Source organism: Macaca fascicularis, chromosome 19 (assembly GCF_037993035.2).
Source record: "Macaca fascicularis isolate 582-1 chromosome 19, T2T-MFA8v1.1".
Taxonomy (NCBI): Eukaryota; Metazoa; Chordata; class Mammalia; order Primates; family Cercopithecidae; genus Macaca; species Macaca fascicularis.
The window spans coordinates 5,078,821-5,106,701 of record NC_088393.1 but is presented as its reverse complement, the minus strand read 5'-3'; the positions used below and the strand labels follow the sequence as shown (position 1 = coordinate 5,106,701).

At 57.5% G+C, this 27,881-nt stretch overlaps 2 protein-coding genes across 5 annotated transcripts in view; one reads left to right on the top strand and one right to left on the bottom strand.

Moving 5' to 3' along the window:
- Positions 1 to 7,390, top strand: part of SH3GL1 (SH3 domain containing GRB2 like 1, endophilin A2) — a 39,931-nt gene extending 32,541 nt beyond the window's left edge. For both annotated transcript variants that reach the window (XM_045380482.2, XM_065536083.2), the window contains exons 2-10: positions 570 to 638; positions 1,312 to 1,384; positions 2,205 to 2,348; positions 3,505 to 3,638; positions 3,837 to 3,995; positions 4,214 to 4,317; positions 4,957 to 5,081; positions 5,315 to 5,371; positions 5,912 to 7,390. In XM_045380482.2, the coding sequence (XP_045236417.1) occupies positions 570 to 638; positions 1,312 to 1,384; positions 2,205 to 2,348; positions 3,505 to 3,638; positions 3,837 to 3,995; positions 4,214 to 4,317; positions 4,957 to 5,081; positions 5,315 to 5,371; positions 5,912 to 6,108 (1,062 nt within the window). In that variant the 3' untranslated portion in view covers positions 6,109 to 7,390. The remainder of the gene's footprint in view (positions 1 to 569; positions 639 to 1,311; positions 1,385 to 2,204; positions 2,349 to 3,504; positions 3,639 to 3,836; positions 3,996 to 4,213; positions 4,318 to 4,956; positions 5,082 to 5,314; positions 5,372 to 5,911) is intronic.
- Positions 7,391 to 7,675: 285 nt separating this feature from the next.
- Positions 7,676 to 26,078, bottom strand: MPND (MPN domain containing). Of its 3 annotated transcripts, XM_005587562.4 has the most exons (13): positions 26,040 to 26,078; positions 25,662 to 25,948; positions 23,773 to 24,009; positions 15,752 to 15,884; positions 14,052 to 14,136; positions 13,761 to 13,857; positions 13,134 to 13,206; positions 12,981 to 13,057; positions 10,255 to 10,423; positions 10,089 to 10,159; positions 9,503 to 9,592; positions 8,502 to 8,594; positions 7,676 to 7,838 (listed from the first exon to the last, which is right to left on the bottom strand). In XM_005587562.4, exons 1-13 carry the CDS (start codon positions 26,044 to 26,046, stop codon positions 7,752 to 7,754), a joined length of 1,506 nt encoding a protein of 501 aa, XP_005587619.4. In that variant the 5' UTR covers positions 26,047 to 26,078; the 3' UTR covers positions 7,676 to 7,751. The 3 variants fall into 3 exon arrangements, with proteins under 3 accessions (XP_005587619.4, XP_005587620.3, XP_065392154.1); XM_005587563.4 differs by lacking the exons at positions 12,981 to 13,057; positions 13,134 to 13,206; XM_065536082.1 differs by lacking the exons at positions 7,676 to 7,838; positions 8,502 to 8,594; positions 9,503 to 9,592 and adding an exon at positions 9,639 to 9,835.
- Between the last annotated feature and the right edge of the window lie 1,803 nt (positions 26,079 to 27,881).

The following is a 27,881-nucleotide window of genomic DNA, read 5'->3' as shown; positions in this document are numbered from 1 at the left end:
AGGGGCCAGGCTGTCCCATCCTGAGACACGGGCACCAGAGCACAGGAGAGTGGTGGCCTCCCTGCCCAGCCGCCTGCACTTCTGCTCCTGTCGGCTCCTGCTGCCTCTCCCCACCGAGCTGGCAGGATTTTTTTTTTAAGTAGACCCCAAATACTCAAGGATGGGGGCAAATCCCCACATTGCTATCTGTGGGGATGTTTGTGTAGGCACTTCTGGAAGCAGTGTCTTCTGAGCCATGTGTTCCCAGGCTGAGGTTCTGGACTCCACCGTGGCCTAGATGGGGCCTACTGTGGCGGGGTCCCCAGTGGGCATGTGAGTGGCAGTCAGGACACACACAGGCGGGCAGGCTACCCCCACCCTCACCCTCCCTGTCCTGCAGGCCCGTCCTGCTCCACAGGCAGTGTGTGGCCCTGGGGTGCCCACGGCAGTGCCCGAGGTATGTGTCCTGATCACTTGGCCTACTGCCTCTGGCTGTGGATGCCATGTGGCTGGAAGGCCACCCAGGGCCTCCTGTGCTCTTCTTTCTCCTCCCCCTGGGCTCACAGCGTTTCACCTCTTCTGCCCTCTAGCTGGTCAGTGAGAAGGTCGGAGGGGCCGAGGGGACCAAGCTGGACGATGACTTCAAAGAGATGGAGAAGGTGAGGAATAAACTGCATGCTCTGTGTGGTGGCGGCGCTGCTGGGGCCTGACCTCTGCAGGGCATAGTGGAGGCGGCCAACGCTGATGGGCCTGGGTCTGGACTCCTGGGGCCCTGCAGGCGTGGAGAGCTGGGGTGGTGTGGGGGCCCCGTCAGCTGGACTTGACAGGCACCAGCTCTCTCCCCTGCCCTGGGCAGGCAGCTGTGGGGACATGGCTGAGCTGAAGACATGGAGAGGGGGTTGGGGGGTCCTGGTATGGGCTCCTACGGCAGGAGGTGGTGCAGCAGTGGGGGCCTTGTGTGCCTTGGGCCCTCAGTGGCTGTGGAGTCTTTTTTTTTTTTTTTTTTTTTTTTTGAGACGGAGTCTTGCTCTGTCGCCCAGGCTGGGGTGCAGTGGCCGGATCTCAGCTCACTGCAAGCTCCACCTCCCAGGTTTATTGCCATTCTCCTGCCTCAGCCTCCCGAGTAGCTGGGACTACAGGCACCCGCCACCTCGCCCGGCTAGTTTTTTGTATTTTTTAGTAGAGACGGGGTTTCACCGTGTTAGCCAGGATGGTCTCGATCTCCTGACCTTGTGATCCACCCGTCTCGGCCTCCCAAAGTGCTGGGATTACAGGCTTGAGCCACCGCACCCGGCCTGGCTGTGGAATCTTATATGCTGCTTCTCTCCACAGAAGGTGGATGTCACCAGCAAGGCGGTGACAGAAGTGCTGGCCAGGACCATCGAGTACCTGCAGCCCAACCCAGGTGGGTGCTCTAGCCACTGCCAGGGCCTGCCCCAGGCCCTCTGGCCTCTGTCAGTCAGAGGGAACGTAGGGGATGACAGAACCACCAGGCTCATGGGTGGCAGGCTTCAGGCACAGCTGGATTCAGGGGTGCAGAGACCATCCTTGGCGCCACATGCTGCCTTTCCACCTCAGCCAGCAGCTCAGTCCCCCTGTTGACTTCACTATCATGCCGACTGATTCCTCGAGGCTGTCCCAGCCTTAAACCCCTCTTCCAGCCAGCAGTCCTGGCAGGGAGCCTCTCCCTCAGCTCACTTGTGGGACCTATTTGTATTGGCCGCCCCCTCACCCAGTGCCCCTGGGATGGGTCTCCCTGGCCGAGAGACGGACCTTTCCCCAAGGAAAACCCAAACACTGGCTCCATAGGAGGCCAAGGACAGTGGGTAGACGCACACCCAGCAGCGTCCACTCAGGCCCTGCCAGGAGCAGGCAGCAGAAGGGACACGGCTCCTCACCACCCCCCACTGCATATCACTGCTGTGCCTCCTCCCTGGGACCCCCCAGATGAGAGGTATAGCCACATTCCAAGAGGAGCAGCCCTTGGAAGGAGGATGTGTTGCCCCCTGAGGAGCTTGGTCACCTCTCCACCCGCTGCCAGTTCCTTCGAGGCTAGCGGGGGAGCAGGGAAGGGACCCTCTAGGGATTCCACCGTGCTTTGTGTGGCCTGGACTGTCCACAGGCACGGGAGGCAAAGGTGGGGCAGGGGATGTGGGGGCTGCAGCCTGCCAGGGCGGAGGAGTGCAGGCCTCGCAGCCCACACCTACCTGGCCATCCTATCCCAGCCTCGCGGGCTAAGCTGACCATGCTCAACACGGTGTCCAAGATCCGGGGCCAGGTGAAGAACCCCGGCTACCCACAGTCGGAGGGGCTCCTGGGCGAGTGCATGATCCGCCACGGGAAGGAGCTGGGCGGCGAGTCCAACTTTGGTGAGTGGTGCTCTCTGGAAGCCACGCCCACCCTCCCTGGAGGCCACGCCTCAACACAGGCAGGGCAGGGCAGGTGCAGGTCCAGGTCCAGCCGATGGGGCCCCTTCCTGTAGCTCCAGACCTTCCCCAGCTCAAGCCAGCTGGTTCCCCAGAGTCTGGATGCGCCACCCCCGCCCCCCCCGCCAGCATCTATCCTTCCACCACCTTCAGCCTGTTAAGGGCAAACCTAGGCCCTTTTAGGAGCGTGGGGAGGGGGCTGGTTTAACATCCAGTATTGATTGGGATTTTAGGATCCTTTGTTTTGTTCTGAGTTCCAATTTCCAGGCCCTTGGCCTGGAGTGTGGGGGCTGTTAGAAGTTGGGATGGGGCTGAGTGCAGTGACTCATGCCTGTAATCCCAACACTCTGGGAGGCCAAGGCAGGTGGATCACCTGAGGTTGGGAATTCAAGACCAGCCTGACCAATATAGAGAAACCCCACCCTGCCTCTACTAAAAAAACATATATATATATATTAGCCGGGTGTGGTAGCGCATGCCTGTAACCCCAGCTACTCAGGAGGCTGAGGCAGGAGAATCACTTGAACCCAGGAGGTGGAGGTTGCAGTAGCCCAGATTGTACTATCGCACTCCAGCCTGGGCGACAAGAGCTAAACTCCATCTAAAAGAAAAAAAAAGGCTGGGCGCGGTGGCTCACACCTGTAATCCCAGAACTTTGGGAGGCCGAGGCGAGTGGATCACGAGGTCAGGAGTTGGAGCCCAGCCTGGTCAATATGGTGAAACCTCATCTCTACTAAAAATACAAAAATTAGCTGGGTGTGGTGGTGCACACCTGTAATCCCACCTACTCAGGAGGCTGAGACAGGAGAATCACTTGAACCTGGGAGGCAGAGGTTTGAGTGAGCAGAGATCGCGCCACTGCACTAAGTGGCGCGAGACTTCGTCTCAAAAAAAGACGTTGGAAAGGATCCGGGTGTGGTGGTGCACGCCTGTGGCCCCAGCTACTTGGGAGGCTGAGGTGCCAGCATGGCTTGAGCCCAGTTCGAGGCTGCAGTGAGCTGGGACAGCGCCACTGTGTTCCAGCCTGCGAAACCCTGTTTCAAAAACAAAGGCTGAGGAGTGTCTTAGTCCAGTGGTCTCAGGCCCGGCTTCTCCCCAGGCGACGCATTGCTGGATGCCGGCGAATCCATGAAGCGCCTGGCAGAGGTGAAGGACTCCCTGGACATAGAGGTCAAGCAAAACTTCATTGATCCCCTCCAGAACCTGTGTGAGAAAGACCTGAAGGAGATCCAGGTGCTGCTGCTGCGCCAGCCTGGGGCCTATCGCTTCCCCCTGCTGGATGGGGCAGCCCCATTCCTGCCACCCTTGGCACTGCCCTCTGGGTCGCGGGCAGGTGGGATCCCCAGTGGTGCATGGACAGTGGGTCAGGGCCATGCATCGGGCAGGTCTCTGGCCGCTGCTGGCCTGACCCATGTCCCCCACTATCTCCAGCACCACCTGAAGAAGCTGGAGGGCCGCCGCCTGGACTTTGACTACAAGAAGAAGCGGCAGGGCAAGATCCCTGATGAGGAGCTACGCCAGGCACTGGAGAAGTTCGAGGAGTCCAAGGAGGTGGCAGAAACCAGCATGCACAACCTCCTGGAGACCGACGTGAGTAGCTGGGGCTGCCACGTCCTGACAAGCCCCATGCCCTTGGGAGGCCGGAGGCGGCAGGGACCTGGCCTCTGCAGCAGGGGAGGTTGAGGGTACAGGCCCCAGTCCCCTGTCCCCTTTCGGCCCCCTTGCCGCCTGTGGCTTCACCTCGTGAGTCAGGGAAGGCACAGGACAGTGGTGCTGGCAGGAGCCCCTGAGCCCTGTTGTCCCCACAGATCGAGCAGGTGAGTCAGCTCTCGGCCCTGGTGGACGCACAGCTGGACTACCACCGGCAGGCCGTGCAGATCCTGGATGAGCTGGCCGAGAAGCTCAAGCGCAGGTGAGCCTGGGCTGCCATGGGCCTCTGCCAGCACGCGTGGGCAGCACACCTCACTCTGGGGTGAGCGCATGGCATGGCAGAGCAGCATCCTGGATTCTTCCTGGGGACCGAGTGGAATGGCCTGGGGGGCCACAAGGTTGGAGGAGGAGGAGCCCGGGCTGTGAGAACTCTGAGTCAACACACAGCCCTGCCCCAGATGCAGGCCCTGACGACTCCTAACCACGTGCCTGTTCCTTCCCTGGCTGCACTTTCTGCTGCCACAGGAACACCCAGGCTCCCTTCCCTGAACAGAGGCCAGACCTGCTTTGGGGGCCTAGGCATGTGTCGGGCACCAGCTGTGGTAGGGAATGGGGGTGGAGGTGGGGGGATGCGACTGGGGGCGTTGTAGGTAGAGGCCGTGGCAGGACCCAGCTGCTTGGCAGTCTCTGAGATGGCTCCAAGGTGGGGGTCCAGGCTGGAGGCCCTCTGGGTAGACATCCCAGTCTAGCTGTGTCCCAGGGTCCATGTGTCACGACCCCACTGACAGCCTCTTCCTGCAGTCCCAGGTTAGGTTACTAGGCAGCAGCATAAATACAAGGGTGGGGCTGCCTCAGCGGTGACACTCACGGGCTCGGGCCACTCACATCTCTCCCTTCACAGGATGCGGGAAGCTTCGTCACGCCCCAGGCGGGAGTATAAGCCCAAGCCCCGGGAGCCCTTTGACCTCGGAGAGCCTGAGCAGTCCAACGGGGGCTTCCCCTGCACCACAGCCCCCAAGATCGCAGGTAACCGGACATGGAGCCATCTTCTGGAGGCACATGCCAGCGGGTGGGAGTGGCCGAGGGCTGGCCTCGTCCTGGCTCTCTTGAGTGCCAGACCCCAGACCCCTGGCTGCAGCTCTCAGCCCTACTCCATCTGGACCACCAAGGCAGATGGGAAGGGCTGGTCCCGGTCCTCTGCAGAAGGGGCCCTGCCTGATGGTCTTAAGCCCACAACCTCCTCGTTTTGCTTGTTTTAGCTTCGTCGTCTTTCCGATCTTCCGACAAGCCCATCCGAACCCCTAGCCGGAGCATGCGTGAGTGTTCCCAGGCCTGCCTTGACCTCAGTGCTGCCTTCTCAGCCATTCGGGGAGGGTGTTTCTCCTCCTCCTCTGTCCTCTGTCCATCTCAAGCAGGGAGGAGCCAGGCTCAGACAGCAGCGGGGGGCACAGGCCCCACAGCCTGCGAGACGCCACCCCTCTGGGTCTCAGCCTCATTGTGTGAATGAGGGATTGCCAAAGGCACTAGCCCAGTTCTAGGCTATGTGGTGGCTGCAAGGGCTGAGGGCATCTGGTCATTTCTTGTCACCACAGCAGCACTGGGTGTCCCCAGCACCTCCCAGGAGTAGCTTTGGTGACCACTTACCAAGCTTCTCCCATTCTCCCTCCTGGGTGGCAGTAGAGGCCAGACCCCAGAAGAAATGGCAGGGGCAGGGGGTGGCCCAGGCAGGGTGGAGGGAGGCCTCTGCCCACCCACAGGCTCCAGGTCACAGCAGCTCTGAGACCCCAGACTGGGAGGGGTGAGGTGTAGCAGCCCCAGCCCTAGGCGCCATCCCCACAGCCTGCTTCCTTCCCCAGTGCCCCTGGACCAGCCAAGCTGCAAGGCGCTGTACGACTTCGAGCCGGAGAATGACGGGGAGCTGGGCTTCCGTGAGGGCGACGTCATCACACTGACCAACCAGATTGACGAGAACTGGTACGAGGGCATGCTGGACGGCCAGTCGGGCTTCTTTCCGCTCAGCTATGTGGAGGTGCTTGTGCCCCTGCCGCAGTGACTCGCCGGCGCCCCCGCCCCACCCCTCCGTCCACACTGGCTGGCACCCTTTGCTGGGTCTCCTGCATTCCACGGAGCCCCTGCTGCCAGGGCAGTGTCTGAGCCTGCTGGCGCCACTTGGGCCCCGGCCCTCGAGGTACTCCCTTAGCAGGGCCCCACACTTGGGTGAGGGGGTTTATCTGGGTGGGTGGGGATGCCTGTTTACACTAGCGCTGACCCCCAACCGTGACGGCTCCCTTCCCCACTCCATGGCGCCGGCCTCCTCCCCGCTCCCCAACTCCTCGCCCAGCTGGCCCAGGCGGGGCAACACTAAGGTGCTCTCAGAAACACTAATGTTCCTCCAGGGCAGCCCCCACCTCCATCCTGACCCCACAGGGGCCCGGCCCACTGCCTACCCTCGAGTCCCACAGCCTTAACGGGATGGGATCGAGCATCCCTGTGGGGTGGCTCAGAGACAGGACCCTGGTTTTAAATCCCCTCCCAGCCTGGTGCTGGCGATGGGCCCTGGCCCTTCTCCAGGGCCACTGCACTTCCGCCTCACACATGCACTCCTTCTCCCCAAGGCCAGGGCAGAGGGCCTCACCGCCTCCCCGGCCTGCTGTCAGCTTACAGCCTGGGGACAGAGGCCAGCTGGGATCTGCCAGAGGACAGAGAACATGGTCTCCTGCAGGGCCCTGCCTCCCAAGCCCCACCCTTACAAAGCCAAGTACCTTTTCAGCTTTTTAACTGCCCCCAGCCAGGCCCATGGAGGCCTGTGTCACTCTGGCACGAGCTGCCATCACCAGCCACCCACACACCCCCCCAGCACACCTTGCATGGGACCACAGCCCCAGCCGCAGCTGCGCTACCAAGGGCCAAGCACAAAGGCTCCAGTGAGCGAGTTCCAGTCCCTGGTGGCCAGGCCTCCCCTTGCCAAGCCACTGCCACCCCATCCTGTGGGAAGTGGCCCCGGCCATCTCCTCTAGACCAACACAGGCAGCCCCAGGGTCCCCAGACCCCTGCCCAGATCAGCAGGTCTGTAGCCCCAACATCTGCTTCCTGTTGCCCAATCCAAAATCGATGAAATGGGGGCTCCTCTGGGCTGGGCCACATTCACATTCCCCTCCCCCTGTGGCCCAGTGAAGCCTCTGGACCCCAGGCTCTGCCCTGCACCCCCCTCGTCAGAAGTACATGAGGGGCACAGACACCTGGCAGAGGTGAGCACACAGCCTTGGGCATGGTCCAGGGCAAACTGAAATGTACACCTGAATTTTGTAAACAGAAGTATTAAATGTCTTTCTACAGCCCCTTGCCTCATCTTGGTGCAGGGGTGGGCCTGCCACCCACCGCCTTCCCGAGGGGCAGGCTCCCCATGGCCACACACACCCCAGGAGGTCCCCCCGGCACCCCAGGTGCTCGAGGCAGGTGGGATAGGGCTTGAGGCTTTTGTGCCAGTTCCCAGGTGCAGGGGCTGAGGGGTGCCCTGGAGTTTAATGCCCTGCCCTGGAAGTGAGGAAGCTGGGGTGATGGTACCAGCCTGGGCACCCAGCCACCCTCACCCCAGCCTTGGGGAGACCAGCGTGGCTGGCTGCTGCTTCCATTTCTTTATTACCTGAGCCCATCCGGACCCTCCAGACAACTGGAGCCCACCCTGCCCTGGGAGGCTCAGCTCCCCTGCTTAAGGATGCCGCACACCTGCTCCAGAACGTGGCACAGGCTCTGGTCCTTGGGCGTCCTGCTGGCCAAGGAGATCTGAAACAAGGGGGCTGGGCCTCAGGCTGCACCCGGGGGTCCTAGCCAGCCCGGTACCTCACAGTCTACTGTCCAAGTCCAGCATCCTGAGTGACCCCCCCCCGAGACCAAGGCATAGGGCTGGGGTCCCGCAGCACAGCCTGCTGGTTGCCCAGTGGGGCGGTGTGTAACCGGAGGCCTGGCTCCTGGGGGCAGTGGTGCTGTGTGGAGGGGTGGGGCTTTCTTGCACGCCCCCGATCCTGCCCCCACCTCAGCCCCTCCCTGCCTGGGTCCCAGACACCCATGGGGATACCACAGCCTCCAGAGCTAGCCGAGAGCTGAGCAGAAGGAGCCCCTTTCTATGCCAGGTGGAGGGAGACCAGGAACTACTACCCTGAGACACTCAGGGGTGGCCAGGACCCTGGGCCCTCTGCAGGGGAAACACTCCCAAACCCGCTGCTGGGACCTCATCCAGCACTGCAGGAGCTTAAAGCTCCACAGTCCAATCAAACCTGGCCTGCACCCTGCTGGGGTGGCTGCGGGGTGACCAGGGTCAGGAGCACTCTGCCAGCTGGGCTGTCCCGGGCCGCTGAGGCCCACAGGGCTCACTGCTGCCACCTTTCAGGCTGCCCGGGGGCCCCTCCTGGAGCTTCGTTAGGAGGCCTGCAGGGACTTGGGGCTCACCTTAAGCTTGTCGAGGTAGGTGTGCTCCTGGCTCCAGGGTTCCTGGAGCCTCACGAGGTCAGGGGCACCCTTGTAGAACTCCACCAGCAGCATCTACAGGACAGGGGAGCATGGACTCCCAGACTCCCTCCCAGCCGGAGGTGCACCAGCCCCTCTCCTGGGGCTCCAGTCTCAGGCAGCCCCGAGACATGAGCCCAGTCACTAAGAAAGCAACCACAGAGATCGGGGAGGCAGCAGCGTTGCCCAGGTGGCTGCCACGAGAGGTCCACCTGGACCTGCACCTACTGAGCCCAGCTCTCCAGAACCACGCAGGCCTGACATGGCCCCCTGGTTCGGCCTCATCCCCAGCAGCGACACCTGTGAGGTCACAGGTTTGATGAACTAGTGTGGGTTTTGTTGGGTTTTTTCCTTGAGATGGAGTCTCACTCTGTGGCCCAGACAGGTACAGTGGTGCGATCTCGGCTCACTGCAACCTCCACCTCCCGGGGTCAAGCGATTCTCCTGCCTCAGCTTCCCAAGTAGCTGGGACTATAGGCACCCGCCACCACTCCTGGGCTAGTTTTTCTATCTTGGTAGAGACAGGGTTTCGCCATGTTGGCTAGACTAGTCTCTCCACCTCAGCCACCCAAAGTGCTGGGATTACAGCCGTGAGCCACTATGTCTGGCTTAGTTTAGTGTTTTTAAATGCACATTGAACACATAATTGTTAAGTGTTCATCCAGGTACCACCCAAAGTCCCTGGGGTTTCTCTACTGGACAGCCTGGCAGAAGAGGCCAGCGCCTTGGAGAATAGCAGGTGGGGAGGTGAGGGAGAGCAGAAGTTGGGGCCCTGGCAAGGGCCTGGGACTCTGTCCTGAGTGATGGAAGAAGCCCTGACCCAGGCCCCCAAGGCGCCACCAGCCATAGCTTCCCAAGCCCACCAGTGGGAAGCAGACCAGCCCATCTTGTGTGCCCAGCTGCGCACTGCCAGCCCCCGCCTGCCCACCCTGCAGCGAGCTCACCATCTCGTGAAGGATGTCATTGGTCAGGAAGCTGTCCTGGACGTAGGCCATCTCCACGTCCATGGGGATGCCATAGTCACTGGGCCTTTGCTGGCAGGGACACAGACCAGTCAGAGAAGCCTCACTAGCCCCCAGCCCATAGCAGCTGGGGACAACGGGTAGTGCCTGGGCTGGGAATGGGAGAGTGCACACCTCGGCCCAGCTCTGCACCGGGATCGGCACCTGGCGGTGGGACTAGGGAGGCGGGGTAGCATCTTCCCTCCGGGAGAGGCCCCGAAGAGAGCCAGCGCCCTGAAATGACTTCCCAGGGCTGACCTCTGACTTCAGGGCAGGCTTGGGGAGTGAAGCCAGGCTGGGTCAGGAAGGGAGCCCTCTTTGTGCCAAGCAGCCAGCTACCCATGGAGGTACCCTGCCCAAGCCCTCACCAAAGCCTCGGCAGGGCAGCAGTCATGTCCCCATTTCACAGACAGAGAAACTGGGGCCCCAACTCTCCAGTGGAGCCCGGAACCAGGGACCCCTGCCTAGTTGTGACCCAAATGCCCCAGTGTCCCTGGGCCCCCCAGGCTCTCCCAGCAGCCCCACCTACCTCGGGAGGAGGCATCACCCAGAAAGGTGAGATCTTGGACTCGGGGCCTGGGTTGCCAGAGTAGTAAGGGGCTGGCAGAGAAGAGGGAGAGAGGGGCTGGGCCTGGGAGGCTCGGCTGGCCCAGCATCCCCCCTCCTTGCTCCCCCCACCGCCCCATCCGGCATACAGCAGAGCAGGGCGAGGCAGGGCTGGAAGCCGTTGCTGGAGCCCTGCAGCCGCAGCTGGTAGTCCATCTGTGCATCGATGTCTTGCAGAGACGGCAGCGCCGGGCTGTGCGGGTGGCTGTGGTACCAGCCCACCAGGGACAGGCCCCGCAGGAACAGGCTCTGGTAGACCTGGGGACAGAGGCGCAGCTCAGGGGGCACAGGGACCTGAATGGCTCTAGTGAGCTCATGCAGCCAGCCAGCCCTGAATAAACTCCTGCTGTGTATCAGGCCTGGGGACACAGTGATGACCAAGACAGGCCCTGCCCCCATCACCACTGAGTCCAGTGGGAGCTGGAGAGACAGCCAACAAGTACATCTGTTAATATAAAAGGCGCACCCTGCCACAAAGCTGGGACATGGAAGTCGTTTTGTTAACTGCTGTAGCCCAGCTTACGGAATAATGGTCACCACACAGTAAGCACTCAACAAATAGTTAAAAATAGGCTGGGCGGGCCGGGCGCGGTGGCTCAAGCCTGTAATCCCAGCACTTTGGGAGGCCGAGGCGGGCGGATCACGAGGTCAGGAGATCGAGACCATCCTGGCTAACACGGTGAAACCCCGTCTCTACTAAAAATACAAAAAAAAAACTAGCCGGGCGCGGTGGCGGGCGCCTGTAGTCCCAGCTACTCAGGAGGCTGAGGCAGGAGAATGGCGTAAACCCGGGAGGCGGAGCTTGCAGTGAGCTGAGATCCGGCCACTGCACTCCAGCCTGGGTGACAGAGCAAGACTCCGTCTCAAAAAAAAAAAAAAAAAATAGGCTGGGCATGGTGGCTCACGCCTGTAACCCCAGCACTTTGGAAGGCTGAGGTAGGCAGATCACTTGAGGTCAGGAGTTTGAGACCAGCCTGGCAAACATGGAGAAACCCCTTCTCTACTAAAAATACAAAAATTAGCCAGGTGTGGTGGCACGTGTCTGTACTCCCAGCTACTGTGGAGGCTGAGGCAGGAGGATCTCTTGAACCTGGGCAGTTGGTGCTGCAGTGAGCCGTGATTACGCCACTGAAGTCCAGCCTGGGCAACAGAGCAAGATCGTGTCTCAAAAAAAGGAAAAGGCCGGACGCGGTGGCTCACGCCTGTAATCCCAGCACTTTGGGAGGCCGAGACGGGCGGATCACGAGGTCAGGAGATCGAGACCATCCTGGCTAACACAGTGAAACCCCATCTCTACTAAAAAATACAAAAAAACTAGCCGGGCGAGGTGGCGGGCGCCTGTAGTCCCAGCTACTCAAGAGGCTGAGGCAGGAGAATGGTGTAAACCTGGGAGGCGGAGCTTGCAGTGAGCCAACGCCACTGCACTCCAGCCTGGGTGACAAAGCGAGACTTCGTCTCAAAAAAAAAAAGAGAGAAAAAAAAAGAATAGCAGCTGGCACTTAAAGTAGCCTTGAATAGATGAGGCCTGGCACTGAGCATTCAATATTGGCAGCCCTTCACTTTTTATTTTTTTAGATATAGGGACTTGCTCTGTCACCCAGGCTGGAATGCAGTGGCACCATCTCAGCTCACTGCAGCCTCAACCTCCTGGACTCAGTCCATCCTCCTGCCTCAGCCTCTCAAATAGATGGAGCATACCACCATGCCTGGCTAATTTTTTTTATCTTTTGTAGAGACGGGGTCTTGCTGTGGCCCCAGGCTGGTGTCGAACTCCTGGGCTCCAGCAAACCTCCTGCCTCAGCCTCCCTAAGTGATGGGATGCCAGGTGTGAACGCCTGGATCCGATGACCTTTCATCGAAGCCACTCATTATACAGACAAGGAAACCAAGGCTCTGAGAGGGGAGGGGGCTGGCGAGGTTTCAGCACCAGGGCTAGGAGATCCAAAAGCAGTGCTCTTAGGCTGGGCGCGGTGGCTCACGCCTATAATCCCAGCACTTTGGGAGGCTGATGCAGGTGGATCACCAAAGGTCAGGAGTTCGAGACCAGCCTGGCTAACATGGTGATACCCTGTCTCAACTAAAAATACAAAAATTAGCTGGTCATGGTGGCGCACACCTGTAATCCTAGGTATTCAGGAGGCTGAAGCAGGAGAATCGCTTGAATCCAGAAGGTGGAGGTTGCAGTGAGCCAAGATCACACCCTACACTCCATCCTGGGCAACAGAGCGAGACTGTCTCAAGGAAAAAAAAAAAAAAAAGGCCGCGCGCAGTGGCTCACACCTTTAATCCCAGCACTTTGGGAGGCTGAGGTGGACAGATCACAAGGTCGAGAGATTGAGACCATCCTGGCCGGGAGCAGTGGCTCACACCTGTAATCCCAACACTTTGGGAGGCCAAGGTGGGTAGATCATGAGGTAAAGAGATCAAGACCATCCTGACCAACATGGTGAAACCCTGTCTCTACTAAAAATACAAAAAATTAGCCAAGTGTGGTGCCACGCGCCTGTAGTCCCAGCTACTTGGGAGGCTGAGGCAGGAGAATTGCCTGAGCCCAGGAGGTGCAGGTGGCAGTGAGCCGAGATCGCGCCACTGCACTCCAGCCTCAGTAACAGAGCAAGACTCCGTCTCAAACAACAAAACAACAAAAAAAAAGCAGTGTTCTTCACCCTTCACCGTGGGGTCCCAGGCTCAGAGGCAGGCATACTCACCTGCACACTTGCTGGGTGTTGACACTGCCAACCACTGGGCAGTTGCCAGGACAGCTATGTCCCTTCCCAACCCTCCCCAGAATGCCACCTCCCAGGCAGCCCCTCACCTCCTCTTCGATGGCAGCTGCAGTCTCTGCATCCCCAAGCCGACTCCGACAAGGGAAGGCTCTGAGCACCGTCAGCACTGTGGAGAGGGGCAGCTGTGACCCCGTGACCCCGGTCCCCCAACGCCCCCTGCCCACCTGGCCCTGGATACCCACTCTGGCTGTTGATGTCCCAGCGGCCCCCCAGGTAACCCACGACCTCACTCCGCGTCAGGTGGCTGTGGAAGTCCTGGGGAAGGGAGCAACAGCAGAAGACTGGCTCAGGCTGTGGCCCTGCCCCAATGCTGGAGCCAGCCTGTGCCCTCATTCTCCTTTTTTGAGACTTGAGTTTTGCTCTGTCACCCAGGTTGGAGGGCAGTGGCACGATCTCAGCTCACCACAAACTCCACCTCCCCAGTTCAAGCGATTCTCCTGTCTCAGCCTCCCAGGTAGCTGGGATTACAGGCATGCACCACCACGCCCAGCCAAGTTTTGTATGTTTAGTAGAGATGGGGTTTCAGTGTTGCTCAGGCTGGTCTCGAACTCCTGAGTTCAGGTGACCGGCTGCCTCAGCTTCCCAAAGTGCTGGGATTATAGGTGTGAGCCACCGCGCCTGGCCATGCACCCTCCTTCATGCATTTATTGAGCACCCACAGTGTACCAGTAGCAAACAAAGCAGACAAGGTCCCAGGTCTCATGGAGCTGATACGCAGGGGAGCCCTACCCGCTGCCCACTGACTGGGCTCCCCAGGCCCCTGCCCAGGCCTGGGAACCCCTTGCCCCTGGACAAGGTGGGCCACACACCAGCAGGAACAGCACGTTGCTGGAAACAGCCACATTGAACGGCTGGAACTTGTTGATGGCTGCAAAGGATGTTACTTCCACCAGGGTGTGGGGGTTCCTGTAGGGGCCAGGAGGGTCACATAGTCTCAGGAACCCCCAGGCTCTTCCCTCACCCCCACGCTGACTCCCCCCACCCCACAGCTCTGAGGATCTGAGGCTCTGTCCCACCCCCCATCCCTGCCCTTGCTACCCTCAGACCAGCAAGAGATCCAGGTGAGCTGGGGCACGGGCAGAGCTTGAGGTGAGTCTGACCTGGCCGAGTCGCGGCTGCCCAGCATGCAGTAGCGGACCGGGACCCGGATCTTGCTGTCCACCCGCTTCCCTGGGGTTGTGGCCTCTGGGAGGAGAAAAAGGCAGGGTCAGTCCCTCCCCAGCCCAAGTTGGAACAAACTAGGTGGCCACTGGGTGTGGTGGTGCATGCCTATAATCCCAGTGCTGAAGCAGGAGGATCGCTTGAGCATGGGAGGTTGAGGCTGCAGTGAGCTGTGATCACACCACTGCACTCCAGCCTGGGTTACAGAGTAAGACTCTTGTCTACAAAAAAGAAATTTTTTTTCACTTGAAAGCTGAGGTGGGAGGATTGCTCAAGTCCAGGAGTTCAAGACCAGCCTGGACAAGATGATGAGCTCTCTGAAAAAAAAAAATACAGGCTGGGCGTGTTGGCTCACGCCTGTAATCCCAGCACTTTAGGAGGCCGAGGAGGGCGGATCACGAGGTCAGGAGATGGATACCATCCTGGCTAACATGGTGAAACCCCATCTATACTAAAAATACAAAAAACTAGCCGGGCGTGGTGGCGGGCATCTGTAGTCCCAGCTATTCGGGAGGCTGAGGCAGGAGAATGGGGTGAACCCGGGAGGCTGAGCTTGCAGTGAGCCGAGATTGTGCCACTGCACTCCAGCCTGGGTGACAGAGTGAGACTCCATCTCAAAACAAAAAAAAATGGCCGGGCGCGGTGGCTCAAGCCTGTAATCTTGGCATATTGGGAGGCCGAGACGGGCGGATCACGAGGTCAGGAGATCGAGACCATCCTGGCTAACACAGTGAAACCCCGTCCCTACTAAAAAATACAAAAAAACTAGCCGGGCGAGGTAGCGGGCGCCTGTAGTCCCAGCTACTCGGGAGGCTGAGGCAGGAGAATGGCGTAAACCCGGGAAGCGGAGCTTGCAGTGAGCTGAGATCCGGCCACTGCACTCCAGCCTGGGCGACAGAGTGAGACTCCGTCTCAAAAAAAAAGAAAAAAAAAAAAAAAAAATTAGCCGGGTGTGGTGGCGCACGCCTGTGGTCCCAGTTACTCAGGAGGCTGAGGTGAAAGGATCACTTGAACCCAGGAGGTCGAGGCTGCAGTTAGCCATGATTGCATCATTGTACTCTGCCTGGGGGACAGCAAAACCCTGTCTCAAAAAAGAGAGGTACAGTGGCTCATGCCTGCAATCCCAGCACTCTGGGAGGTCGAGGCAGGTGGATCACCTGTGTTCAGGAGTTCAAGACCAGCCTGGACATCATTGTGAAACCCCGTCTCTACTAAAAATACAAAAGTTAGCCAGGCGTGGTGGCGTGCACCTATATAGTCCCGGCTACTTGGGAGACTAAGGCAGGAGAATCGCTTGAATCCGGGAGGTAGAGGTTGCAGTGAGCCGAGATTGCGCCACTGCACTCCAGCCTGGGCGACAGAGAGAGACTCCATCACAAAAAAAATAAATACATACATATAATAAAATAAAATAAAATCCAGCACTTGAGCTTGAGAAGTCAGGCAGCCAGTGAAATTGGGCAGTGGGACTGTCTCCAGCCCAGGCCTCGCCGGGTTCCAGACTCACGGCCCAGCTGCCTCTCCATGTCGCCATCTTGGGGGTCCTAGGGAAAGATCAAGGCCCAACCTCTCCCCAGCCTCCTCCCCAACCCGAGCTGTACCCGCCCCCCAGCCTGCTTCCCCTACCCACGCCTCTCACCCGGGTGGGCAGGCTCTGAAGGGTTCTTCCCTGGTGGTCTCCGACTCTTGTCCTCTGCTGAGACCCCCGCCAGAACGTCCTCCTCCTCCTCTTCCATCAGCAACTCCTCCTCCTCCCCTTCACTGGCTGGGCTCTGGAGGGGTTAGGGGTCAGGGACAGTTGTGGGACCCTTGGCTGGGTGCCCCCTACTCTCCCTACTAAGTCCCACCCCAGCCCTTCGGCCTAAGCCGTAGGTGCCATTGCCCCAGCTGACCACTAGAGGGAGGGAGGGAGCAGAGAAGGTCTTAAGCTAAGACCTCACATTTTACTCATTTATATATTTGTAATTTATGTATTTATTTTTGAGACGGAGTCTCACTCTGTCGCCCAGGCTGGAGTACAGTGGTGCGATCTCAGCTCACTGCAAGCTCCGCCTCCCGGGTTCACACCATTCTCCTGCCTCAGCCTCTGGAGTAGCTGGGATTACAGGCACTCGCCACCACGCCTGGCTAATTTTGTATGTAGAGATAGGATTTCTCCATGTTGGTCAGACGGGTCTCGAACTCCCGACCTCAAGTGATCCGCCCACCTCGGCCTCCCAAAGTGCTGGGACTACAGGCATGAGCCACCACACCCGGCTGACCGCGCATTTTTTTTTTTTTGAGACAGAGTCTCGCTCTGTCACCCAGGCTGGAGTGCAGTGGCGCGATCTCGGCTCACTGCAAGCTCCGCCTCCCGGGTTCACGCCATTCTCCTGCCTCAGCCTCCCGAGTAGCTGGGACCATAGGCGGCCGCCACCACGCCCGGCTAGTTTTTTTTTTTAGTTTTACTAGAGACGGGGTTTCACCATGTTAGCCAGGATGGTCTCGATCTCCTGACCTCGTGATTCGCCCGCCTCGGCCTCCCAAAGTGCTGGGATTACAGGCGTGAGCCACTGCGCCCGGCCTGACCTCGCATTTTATAATACAAGCCCTGCAACCTAGGGTGAGCACCGCATTTATGCCTAGTGTTCCATTATTGGAACGCCAAGCATATGGGAGCTATTTACATCTAACTGCTCAAAGTCTTCGCCAAGGTCTGATTGCAAAAATTCAAAGAATTGCAACCTCAGGCATAAATGGATTTAAACTCTCTGAACTCTTTCTTTCTTTCCTTTTTTTTTTTGAGACAGGGTCTCACTCTGTCACCCAGCCTGGAGTGCAGTGGCATGATCTTGGCCCACTGCAACCTCTGCCTCCCGGGCTCAAGCCATTCTCCTGCCTCAGCCTCCTGAGTAGCTGGGAGTACAGTTGTCCACCACCACGCCTGGCTAATTTTTGTCTTTTTAGTAGAGATGAGGTTTTGCCCTGTTGGCCAGGCTGGTCTCAAACTCCTGACCTCAAGTGACCCACCCGCCTCGGCCTCCCAAAGTGCTGGCATTACAGGTGTGAGCCCGGCCGCCAACTCTGTTCTTATCTGTAAAAGGGCATAATGACCTCTGACCCCATGAATGACCCCATGGGGTCATTTCATCAGGGTGAAATGAAATCATGCGCACAAATCATTTAGCATACACACAGATGCTCCGTTCACTGAGCGAGCTAGCACCATACATAGATGATTTTAATGTCTTTCAGTAACCTTTCCTCCCAGCCGGGCATGGTGGCTCACGTCTGTAATCCCAGCACTTTGGGAGGCTGAGGTTGGTGGATCACTTGAGGTCAGAAGTTCGAGACCAGCCTGGCCAACATGGTGAAGCCCTATCTCTATTAAAAATACAAAAATTAGTCAAGCGTGGTGGTGCACACCTGCAATCCCATCTACTCAGGAGGCTGAGGCAGGAGGATCACTTGAACCCAGGAGGCGGAGGTTGCAGTGAGCTCAGATCACACCATTGCACTCTAGCCTGGGTGATGGAGCGAGACTCTTGTCTAAAACAATAAAAATTAAAAATAACCTCTCCTCCGGTTCTGTCCTAAACCACCCTTGTGGAGGTGACCTCTCTGGGTCACATCTCAGTTCCTGTCCTCGTCACCTTCTCGGCAGCATCCGACCCAGCGCATCCTACTACCTACAGGGACATGGTCCTCACATGACCCCCGGATCCCATGCTCGCCTGGCTCCCTCTCACCTCCCCTCTCCCTGTTGCTGGCCCCAGGCTGGGTTTTCAGGCCTCCTCCCTCCACACCCCTCCCAGGTGGCCTCGTGCCCTCTCAGGGCTCCAAATCCTGTCTACACCCAATGTTGCCCAGGGTCCTGTCTCCAGCCCAGGCCTCGCCCGGCTCCAGACTCAGGGCCCAGCTGCCTCTCCATGTCTCCATGTGGGGCCTCACAGGGTCACACTCAACACAGCCATGCTGGGCCCCAGTTTGGCAGCTCCATCCACCCACTTGCTCAGGACTCCAGCATCTGATCTATCAGTAAACCTGGCGGATACACTTCCAAAAATACCTGGAACCTGCCCACTTTTTCCCTGCTTCATGGCTGGCCTGGGCCACTCCATCATCCCTTACCTGGACCAGCTCCCTCACCTCTGTCCTAGTCCCTAGATCCCACCCTCACCCCCGACAGTCTAGTCCCCGCAGCAGCCACCAGAGAACACCTGTGAGCACCTCAGTCAGATCCTGTCCTTCCTCTGCCTGCATCATTCCATGGCTCCCACCTTCCTCCAGGTCAAAGCCCAAGTTCTCCCCATGACCCACAAGGACCTGCATGACCGGCCCTGTCCCCTTCCCATCCTCCCCACCTCCTTCTCTCCCCCTTACTCACTCGGCTCCAGCCACACAAGGTCGTCACTGTTCCTCCAACACACCAGGCAGAGTCGTGACCCAGGGCCTTTGCAGGGGCTGTTTCCCAGAAGTCATCATAGCTCCCTCCCTCCCTCCCCACCTTCAGTTCTCTGTTCAAATGTCACCTTCTCAGTGAAGCCTCCCCTGACTACCTTCTTCCCCCACAACACCACCCAAAGAGGGGTTTTTTACTTCTTTGCCCTCTGCTTTATGTACAGTGCTTAAAACAGGGCTTGCGCACAGTTGGCGCTTACTGAATACATACTGAAAGAATAGTTTCCTGTGTCAACTTAGCTAGGCAACAGTGCCTGGTAATTTAATGGAACACTGATCTAGGCATTACTTCGATGGCATTTGTTACATGTGATTCACTTCTACAGTAAGGTGACTTTCAGAAAGGACATTGCTCTTGACCAGGCTCCACGGCTCACGCCTGCAATCCCAGCACTTTGGGAGGCAGAGGCGGGTGGATCACCTGAGGTCAGGAGTTTGAGACCAGCCTGGCCAACATGGTGAAACCCCATCTCTACTAAAGATACAAAAATTAGCTGGGTGTGGTAGTGGACATCTGTAATCCCAGCTACTCAGGAGGCTGACAGGAAATCGCTTGAACCCAGGAGGTGGAGGCTGCAGTGAGCCGAGATCACACCACTGCACTCCAGCCAGGGCAACAGAGTGAGACTGTCTCAAAAAAAAAAAAAATTTACGAAAACAGACCCAGCCGGTCTTGGCGGCTCACACCTGTAATCCCAGCACTTTGGGAGGCAGAGGTGGGCGGACCACCTGAGGTCAGGAGTTCAAGCCCAGCCTGACCAACATGGAGAAACCCCGTCTCTACTAAAAATACAAAATTAGCTGGGCATGGTGGTGGGAGCCTGTAATCCCAGCTACTCGGGAGGTTGAGGCAGAAGAATGGCCTAAACCCAAGAGGCAGAGGTTGCGATGAGCCAAGATCGCGCCATTGCACTCCAACCTGGGCAACGAGCGAAACTCCATCTCAAAAAAATAAAATAAAATAAAGAAAATAAAAGAAAAGTAAAGAAAAGAAAAGAGACCCAGTCACTGAGCCACTAAGGACTTTGCAGCTTCACCTTGAACACCCTCACTTCCCACTGCTCCATCCATACCACCCACCTTCTCCCACCACCAATGCCTTCCACAGGCCGTTCCCACCAAGGAAAAGGAATTGTGGCTGGTTGTGGTGGCTCATGCCTGTAATCCTTGCACTTTGGGATACCAAAGCGGGTGGATCACTTGAGGTCAGGAGTTCAAGCCCAGCCTGACCAACATGGTGAAACCCCATCTCTACTAAAAATACAAAAATTAGCTGGGTGTGGGGGCGCACGCTTGTAGTCCCAGTTACTGGGGAGGCTGAGGCAGAATTGTGTGAACCCGTGAATGGGAGGTTGCAGTGAGCCAAGACCACGGCACTGCACTCCAGCCTGGATGACAGAGCGAGACTCCATCTCAAAAACGGAATTGTATCTTTCGTCCACTATCCAGAACCTCCACTCTTTCGACCCCTTTGCTGATGCAAGTAACAGTGATGACCTGCTTCCTGCTGGCACTGAGGATTGTATCCATATAAGAATTCAACAGAGTCCAGGCACGGTGGCTCACGCCTGTAATCCCAGCAGTTTGGGAGGCTGAGGCAGGTGGATCACGAGGTCAGGAGTTCAAGACCAGCCTGGCCAAAATGGTGAAACCCCGTCTCTACAAAAAATAAAAAAATTAGCCAGGCGCGGTGGCTCAAGCCTGTAATCCCAGCACTTTGGGAGGCCGAGACGGGTGGATCACGAGGTCAGGAGATCGAGACCATCCTAGCTAACACGGTGAAACCCCGTCTCTACTAAAAAATACAAAAAAAAAACACTAGCTGGGCGAGGTGGCGGGCGCCTGTAGTCCCAGCTACTCGGGAGGCTGAGGCAGGAGAACGGCGTAAACCTGGGAGGCGGAGCTTGCAGTGAGCTGAGATCCGGCCACTGCACTCCAGTCTGGGCGACAGAGCGAGACTCCGTCTCAAAAATAAATAAATAAATAAATAAATAATAAAATAAAAATAAAAATAAAAAAATTAGCCAGGCCTGGTGGCGGGCACCTATAATTCCAGCTACTTGGGAGGCTGAGGTGGAGAATGGCATGAACCCAGGAGGCAGAAGCTGCAGTGAGCCAAGATCACGACACTGCACTCCAGCCTGGGTGACACAGCGAGACTCCATCTCAAAAAAAAAAAAAGAGAATTCAACAGAGAAACAGAAGGAAAACCCTTACTACTGTCCAAGAGATCAGAGACGATTATGATAAAAAGAAACTAGTGAAGGTGTTTAAGAAGAAATTTAGGTCGGGTGCGATGTCTCACGCCTATAATCCCAGCACTTTGGGAGGCTGAGGGGGGCGGATCACAAGGTCAGGAGTTTGGGAACAGCCAGACCAACATGGTGAAACCCCATCTCTACTAAAAATACAAAAAGTAGCCGGGCGTGGTGGTGGGTGCCTGTAATCCCAGCTACTCAAGAGGCTCAGGCAGGAGAATCACTTGAACCTGGGAGGCAGAGGTTGCAGTGAGCCAAGACTGCACCATTGCACTCCAGCCTGGGCAACAGAGCGAGACTCCGTCTCGAAAAAAAAAAAAAGAAAAGAAATTTGCAATTTGCCCGCCTGCAATGATGCTGTAATTGAGCATCCAGAATATGGATAAGTCAGCTGGGCTTGGTGGCTCACGCCTGTAATCCCAGCATTTTGGGAGGCCGAGGCGGGCGGATCCCCTGATGTCAGGAGTTCGATACCAGTCTGGCCAACATGGTGAAACCCTATCTCTACTAAAAATATAAAAATTTGGCCGGGCGCGATGGCTCAAGCCTGTAATCCCAGCACTTTGGGAGGCCGAGACAGGCAGATCATGAGGTCAGGAGATCGAGACCATCCTGGCTAACACGGTGAAACCCCGTCTCTACCAAAAAAATACAAAAAACTAGCCGGGCGAGGTGGCGGGCGCCTGTAGTCCCAGCTACTCGGGAGGCTGAGGCAGGAGAATGGCGTAAACCCGGGAGGCGGAGCTTGCAGTGAGCTGAGATCTGGCCACTGCACTCCAGCCTGGGCGACAGAGTGAGACTCCGTCTCAAAAAAAAAAAAAAAAAAAAAATTAACCGGGTGTGGTGGTGGGCACCTGTAATCCCAGCTACTCGGGAGACTGAGGCAGGAGAATCATTTGAACCAACCCGGGAGGCAGAGGTTGCAGTGAGCAGGATCATGTCGAGGGTCAGGGGTTTTTTGCCACTGCGCCGGGCAGGTTCATGGGTTTTAAGTGCTTGTGGCTCACTGAAGCTTAAGTGAGGATTGCCTTGCAATGAGTAGAATTTCCTTTCTGTCCTTTGTCACAAGTTTAAAAACCTCACAGCTTGTATAAGGTAAGCAGTTTTGGTCTGCTTTTTTTTGTTTGTTTTTTTGTTTTTTTTGAGACGGAGTCTTGCTCTGTCGCCCAGGCTGGAGTACAGTGGCGCGATCTCGGCTCACTGCAAGCTCCGCCTCCCGGGTTCACGCCATTCTCCTGCCTCAGTCTCCTGAGCAGCTGGGACTATAGGCGCCCGCCACCACGCCTGGCTAATTTTTTGTATTTTTAGTAGAGACGGGGTTTCACCGTGTTAGCCAGGATGGTCTCGATCTGCTGACCTTGTGATCCGCCCGCCTCAGCCTCCCAAAGTGCTGGGATTACAGGCGTGAGCCACCGCGCCCGGCTGTGGTCTGCTTTTAACGGGGACTAGTGTTAACGCCTTCATGCAATAAACTTCATACATAAAAAGTTTATAAAAGCATGTACGAAAAGAAGAAAGGACGTTACTCCTGATACTACGGGTGGGCTTCATCCAATCAGTTGAAAGCCATAAGAGCAAACACAGAAAAAGAAACAAGATTTTGCCACAAGACTACAGCATCTGCTCCTGCCTCAGTTTCCTGCCTGCCCTACAGATTTCACACATGGGCATTATTCACATCTCCATTTTGGGGTTTTGTTTATTTTTGAGATGGAGTCTCACTCTGTCGCCAGACTGGAATGCAGTGGCGTGATCTCGGCTCACTGCAACCTCCACCTAGCAAGTTCAAGCGATCCCTCTGCCTCAGCCTCCCAAGTAGCTGGGACTACAGGCGCGCACTACCACACCTGGCTAATTTTTGTATTTTTAGTAGAGATGAGGTTTCACCATGTTGGCCAGGATGGTCTCGATCTCTTCACCTTGTAATCTGCCTGCTTCGGCCTCCCAAAGTGCTGGGATTACAGGCGTGAGCCACTGCACCTGGCCTATCATCTCCATTTCACATAAGGAATAAAAAACATTGGCCAGTGCAGTAGCTCACGCCTATAATCCCAAGAGTTTGGGAAGCCCAGGTGGGAGGATCGCTGGAGGCCAGGAGTTTGAGACCAGCCTAGGCAAACTCCTAGGTGAAACCTCATCTCTGCTAAAAATCCAAAAATTAGCCAGGTGTGTTGGCGGATGTCTGTAGTCCAGCTACAAGGAAGGCTGAGGTGGGAGGATTGCGTGAGCCCAGGAGGTGAAGGCTGCAGTGAGCCGAGATGGGGGCGCTGCACTCCAGCCTGGGCCACAGAGTGAAGACCCTGTCTCAAAAAAAAAAAAAAAAAAAGAAAAAGAAAAAAACTAAGGTACACAAAGGGTTCTTGGCCAAGTTCACCCAGCTGGTGAACACTCAAAGAACATCTATTATTATAGCATTTGAAGTTCCCCAGGGCCCCTCTGGTCCCTGCCAACATTTCCAGCCCCCTCAGCCACCCACGACACCAGCATGTCTGTCTTCTTGCCTACGTGACTTTGCATATGCCATTCCATCCTTCTAGAAAGCTCTTCCCTAGCCGGGGGTGGTGGCGGGCGCCTATAGTCCCAGCTACTCAGGAGGCTGAGGCAGGAGAATGGCGTGAACCCAGGAGGCAGAGCTTGCAGTGAGGCAAGATCACGTCACTGCACTCCAGCCTGGGCAAGAGTGAGACTCAGTCTCAAAAAAAAAAAAAAAGAAAAGAAAAGAAAGCCCTTCCCTTCAAGTTGCTCTGAAAAACTCCTGCTCATCCCTCAAAGCCCAAGCTCCCATGTCCCCTCTCTCCACCCCAGTCTTGGAGGGATGGAAGAGGCATGTCACATGGTAAGGGCTCCATCCATGTTTGTATATATTACTATAATACCTCCTCCTGAGACAGCTGTGTCAGGCTGGGCACCCCTCATTCCACAGTGACCTGGGCGGCTTCCTGGAGGAGGCTGCAGCACATACCTCATCAGCAGCAGTGGCAGGCGTGTGCAGCTGGTGCAGCCGGAGCCAGGTGGCCTTGTACTTGTCCAGTTTCTGGCCTTTGTACTTGACAGAGGCCCAGCCACAGCCCGACTTCTTGGCAGGGTTCACCAGCTTCTTGCAGTGGGTGGCCCAGGCGCTGGGTGAGTTGAAGATCTGCCCAGTCTCCTGCCACATGATCCTTCCGTCCGGCTGCAGGTCGCCCAGGAACTTCTTCCCCTGCAGTGACAGTCAGCTGGCTGGGCCTGGGACCAACATCCACCATGCCCTCTCTCCCAGGGGTCCTCCCCAGCCCCACACTCCCTGAGGCATCCCTTTACAGGACTTTCAGGAACGCCTCCCAGGACGGCTGCAGGGCCTCCTCAGTGCCTGGGACTCCAGTTCCACACACCTGATCGGCCTGCACGAAGCTGCCAGCAGGTACCTGCACCCCGCCCACCAGGACCAACAAACCCCTAAGATCGGGGACAGGGTCTGTCTTGATCACTGCTGTGTCTCTAGGATGCAACACACTCAGCAGTTGCTCAATTCAGAAACTCCCATTCACAAGGTGAACAACGTGCTCCCATTCACAAACAATAATGATAGCAGTAATAGTAATAACACAGGGCCGGGCGCCATGGCTTACGCCTGTAATCCCAGCATTTTGGAAGGCTGAGGCGGGCAGATCACCTGAGGTCAGGAGTTTTGAGACCAGCCTGGCCAACATGGTGAAACCCCGTCTCAAGTAAAAATATAAAAATTAGCCAGGCGTGGTGGCAGGTGCCTGTAATCCCAGCTACTCAAGAGGCTAAGGCAGGAGAATTGCTTGAACTGGGAGGTGGAGGTTGCAGTGAGCCAAGATCATGCTACTGCACTCCAGGCTGGGCAACAGTCTGAGACTCCATCTCAAAAAAAAAAAAAAAAAAAAAAAAAAAAAGCCAGGTGTGGTGGCTCAAGCCTGTAATCCCAGCACTTTGGGAGGCTGAGGCGGGCGGACCACGAGGTCAGGAGTTCGAGACCAACCTGGCCAATATAGTGAAACCCTGTCTCTACTAAAACTACAAAAAAAAAAAAAGTGAGCCAGGCGTGGTGGCGCATACCTGTAGTCCCAGCTACTCGGGAGGCTGCGGCAGAAGAATCGCTTGAACTGGGAGGCAGAGCTTGCAGTGAGCCGCGATAGCGCCACTGCACTCCAGCCTGGGCCACAGAGCGAGACTCTGTCTCAAAAAAAAAAAAAAAAAAAAAAAAAAAAAAAAAAAAAAGTAATACCGACCACAAAGAAAGCGCTTAGCAGGTGGCAGGCGTCTGCTAAAGGCTTCATTCATTTAACCCTCCCCTAATTTTCCCATGGTGGGGAAATATTCCATTTTACGGCTGGGAAACTGCAAGAAGGCCGGGGGGTGTTGCCCATCTGACCCTGGGCGGGTGGCGGCTCCTTTCTGAGCCTCAGTTTCTCCTTTGTGGGATGGGGTGTTTGGAAATCTACGTCCTCCCAATCAGAAGGACCCATCTGTGCCTCAGATTCCCCTCGCCACATGGGGCTTGTCCTGCAACAAGAGCTCCGGGCCTCAGTGTCCCCTCCACAGGAGCTCCTCCTGCAGGAAAAGAGCTCCGGGCCTGTTTTCCCTCCCCACACTGGGGCTTGTCCTAAAGCAAGGGAGCTCCAGGCCTCAGTCTCCCCCTCCTCACACCGGGGCTCTTCCTGCAGCCAAGGGAGCTCTGGGCCTCAGTTTCCCCTCCCCACACCGGGGCTCGTCCCTCAGCAGGGACGCTCCGGGCCTCAGTTTCCCCTCCCTACACTGCGGCTTGTCCTGCAGCAAGGGAGCCCCGGGCCTCAGTTTCCTCTTCTTGCCCGAGCCGCGAAGGGACGAGGGAGGCGGGGTGCTCACCAGGTAGTAGATGGACAGCACCCCGGCGCCGGGCTCCAGCAGCGCGTCTTTGAGGAGAACCCGCAGCGTGACCGCGCGCCTGGTGAACGCGCCCCCCGGCCCGCCACAGCCCCCCGCCCCGGCCCCGCCGCCGCCTCCTCCGCTGCCGCTACTGCCGCCGCCACCGCCACTGCGTCCGCCGCCCGCTCCCGCATTCGGCCGCTCGGGGTCCTCGGCCTCCGCCTCGTCCTCGTCCTCCTCCGGCGCCTCCTCGCCCGCGCCGCCCGCCGGGGACAGCGGCTCCGGAGCTGCGGACAGCGAGAGGCTGCAGGGAGGCCGCGCGCCCCCAGCAGCTGCAGCCCCGCGCCCCGCGCCTCCGCCCCGCCGGGCCCGCCGTACCTGCCATGGCCGCGCCTCCCCGCGCCCGGAGCCCCAGACTCCGGCTTCCCGGCACGTGACGCGGCCCCGCCTCGGAGAGGGGAGGGGGGCCCCAACCATTGGCCGGCGCCGGGGTCGGGGGAAGGAGTCGGTGCGCTGGGGTGGGCGGGGAAACTGAGGCCTCCGGGCTGTCCACGCGGGAGAGACCGGGAACTCAGCCCTCCGGGAACATTCGGCAAACTGAGGCTTGAAGCACCGCTCCATGGGGACAGGGTGGTGACCGGGAGCTCATTGGTGCTAATGGGAAAACTGAGGCCTCGCTGTCCAGGGATAGAGGTTGCTTTGGGAGGCCGAGGCGGGCGGATCACAAGGTCAGGAGATCGAGACCACAGTGAAACCCCGTCTCTACTAAAAATACAAAAAATTAGCCGGGCGCGGTGGCGAGCGCCTGTAGTCCCAGCTACTCAGGAGGCTGAGGCAGGAGAATGGCGGGAACCCGGGAGGCGGAGCTTGCAGTGAGCCGAGATCGCGCCACTGCACTCCAGCCTGGGCAACAGCGTGAGACTCCGTCTCAAAAAAAAAAAAAAAAAAAAAAAAAAAAAAAAAAAAAAAAAAAAAAAAGAGGTTGCAAGGTGGAAGCCTGGGGCGGGTGCGCGAGTGGCCCAGCCTGCTGCAAGGAGAGGAGAAGCTGAGGCCTGCGGCCACCACACTTGAGAAACTCAGAGGCCTCGGTCTTTAGGGCCAGGGGAGAAACTGAGGTCCGTGGGAACAATGCGGACTCCAATAGGCAACAGCCTCGCGCAGACGCAGGTGGAGTCAAAATGCTCCAGCCGGCCTCAGTTGCTAAAGAATTAACTCCCACCCTCCTGGGCGGCCCTCGACTGATTCCGTGATTGGACCGTAGCGGAGCCGGCCAGCCAATGATAAGAGTCCCATTTATTTCACCCTCAACCAATCGATAACAAGCTGCTGCATTCCCGCACCAACCAATCCGTATTAACTTTCTGATTACACCAACTCGGATTTGACCAATGGGCAGACGTCCACATAAGCCAATCAGCAGAAACCCTTAGTTCAGAGCGCAAACCATCAGAGGCAGGGACCGGACTTACCAGCCAATCAGCTCCGGGTATAAGGCCAGCCAAGTCCAGCCCTCCATACCCTTGGGCGGAGCAGGGGGCGGGGCCGGGCTGGTTGCGCGCCGGATCAGTGTATCCCCGGCCTTTGTCACCTACCTTGTTTGGGGAAATTCGTCCTCGACCCTGTCCTGGGACCTTCGTCCCCAAGCCTGAGCGCTGGGATTTCCCTCAGTCCCTGGCAGGGCTGAAAGTCCAGGATGGGGACTTCCTAAAGCTCCGGGACGCCGTGGGATGGGCTCAAATACGGGTGGCTTTGCCCAGACCGCAGTCGGGAAGTGGGAACTGGACAGTAGGGGTGCTCGGGAGGCTCTCCAGGGTGCTCGGGAATGTTCTCAGGAAGAAGACTTAACATAGAGCAAGAGCTGGGTACATGTGAACTATTGTTATTATCATTATTATTGTTCAGCCCAGGCACCCTTTAGGGGCCCCACCCTGACTGTCCAGCCAACAACCGGCATCCCCAAGGCCTCCAGACGCAGCATGGCCCAAACCGGCCTCAGTTTATTTCCCCAAGTCCTTACACACATTCTCTTTGGCTTTTGCCCGTCCCCTGGCTTCCAAAACCCTGAGCCACACCTCCAGCCTCTTGCACCCGAATCCTGGCCGTCGCAATGGGTCTCAGGCCTCCAAACTCATGCCCCACCCTGTCGGTCTTCCACCGTTGCCCCAGAGGGCTCTTTCTAAGATGCACCTGTTACCAACGTTACCACCTCCCTCCCATATT

Bases quoted from the DNA above. Each gene is read 5' to 3' on its own strand.
- MPND (XM_005587562.4), bottom strand. The intron at 14,137-15,751 runs GTGAGAGGCGTG...TTCTCCTCCCAG, and splicing joins TTCAGAGCCTGCCCACCCGG to AGGCCACAACCCCAGGGAAG. The intron at 10,160-10,254 runs GTATGCCGGATG...CTTCTCTGCCAG, and splicing joins CTGCCTCGCCCTGCTCTGCT to CCCCTTACTACTCTGGCAAC.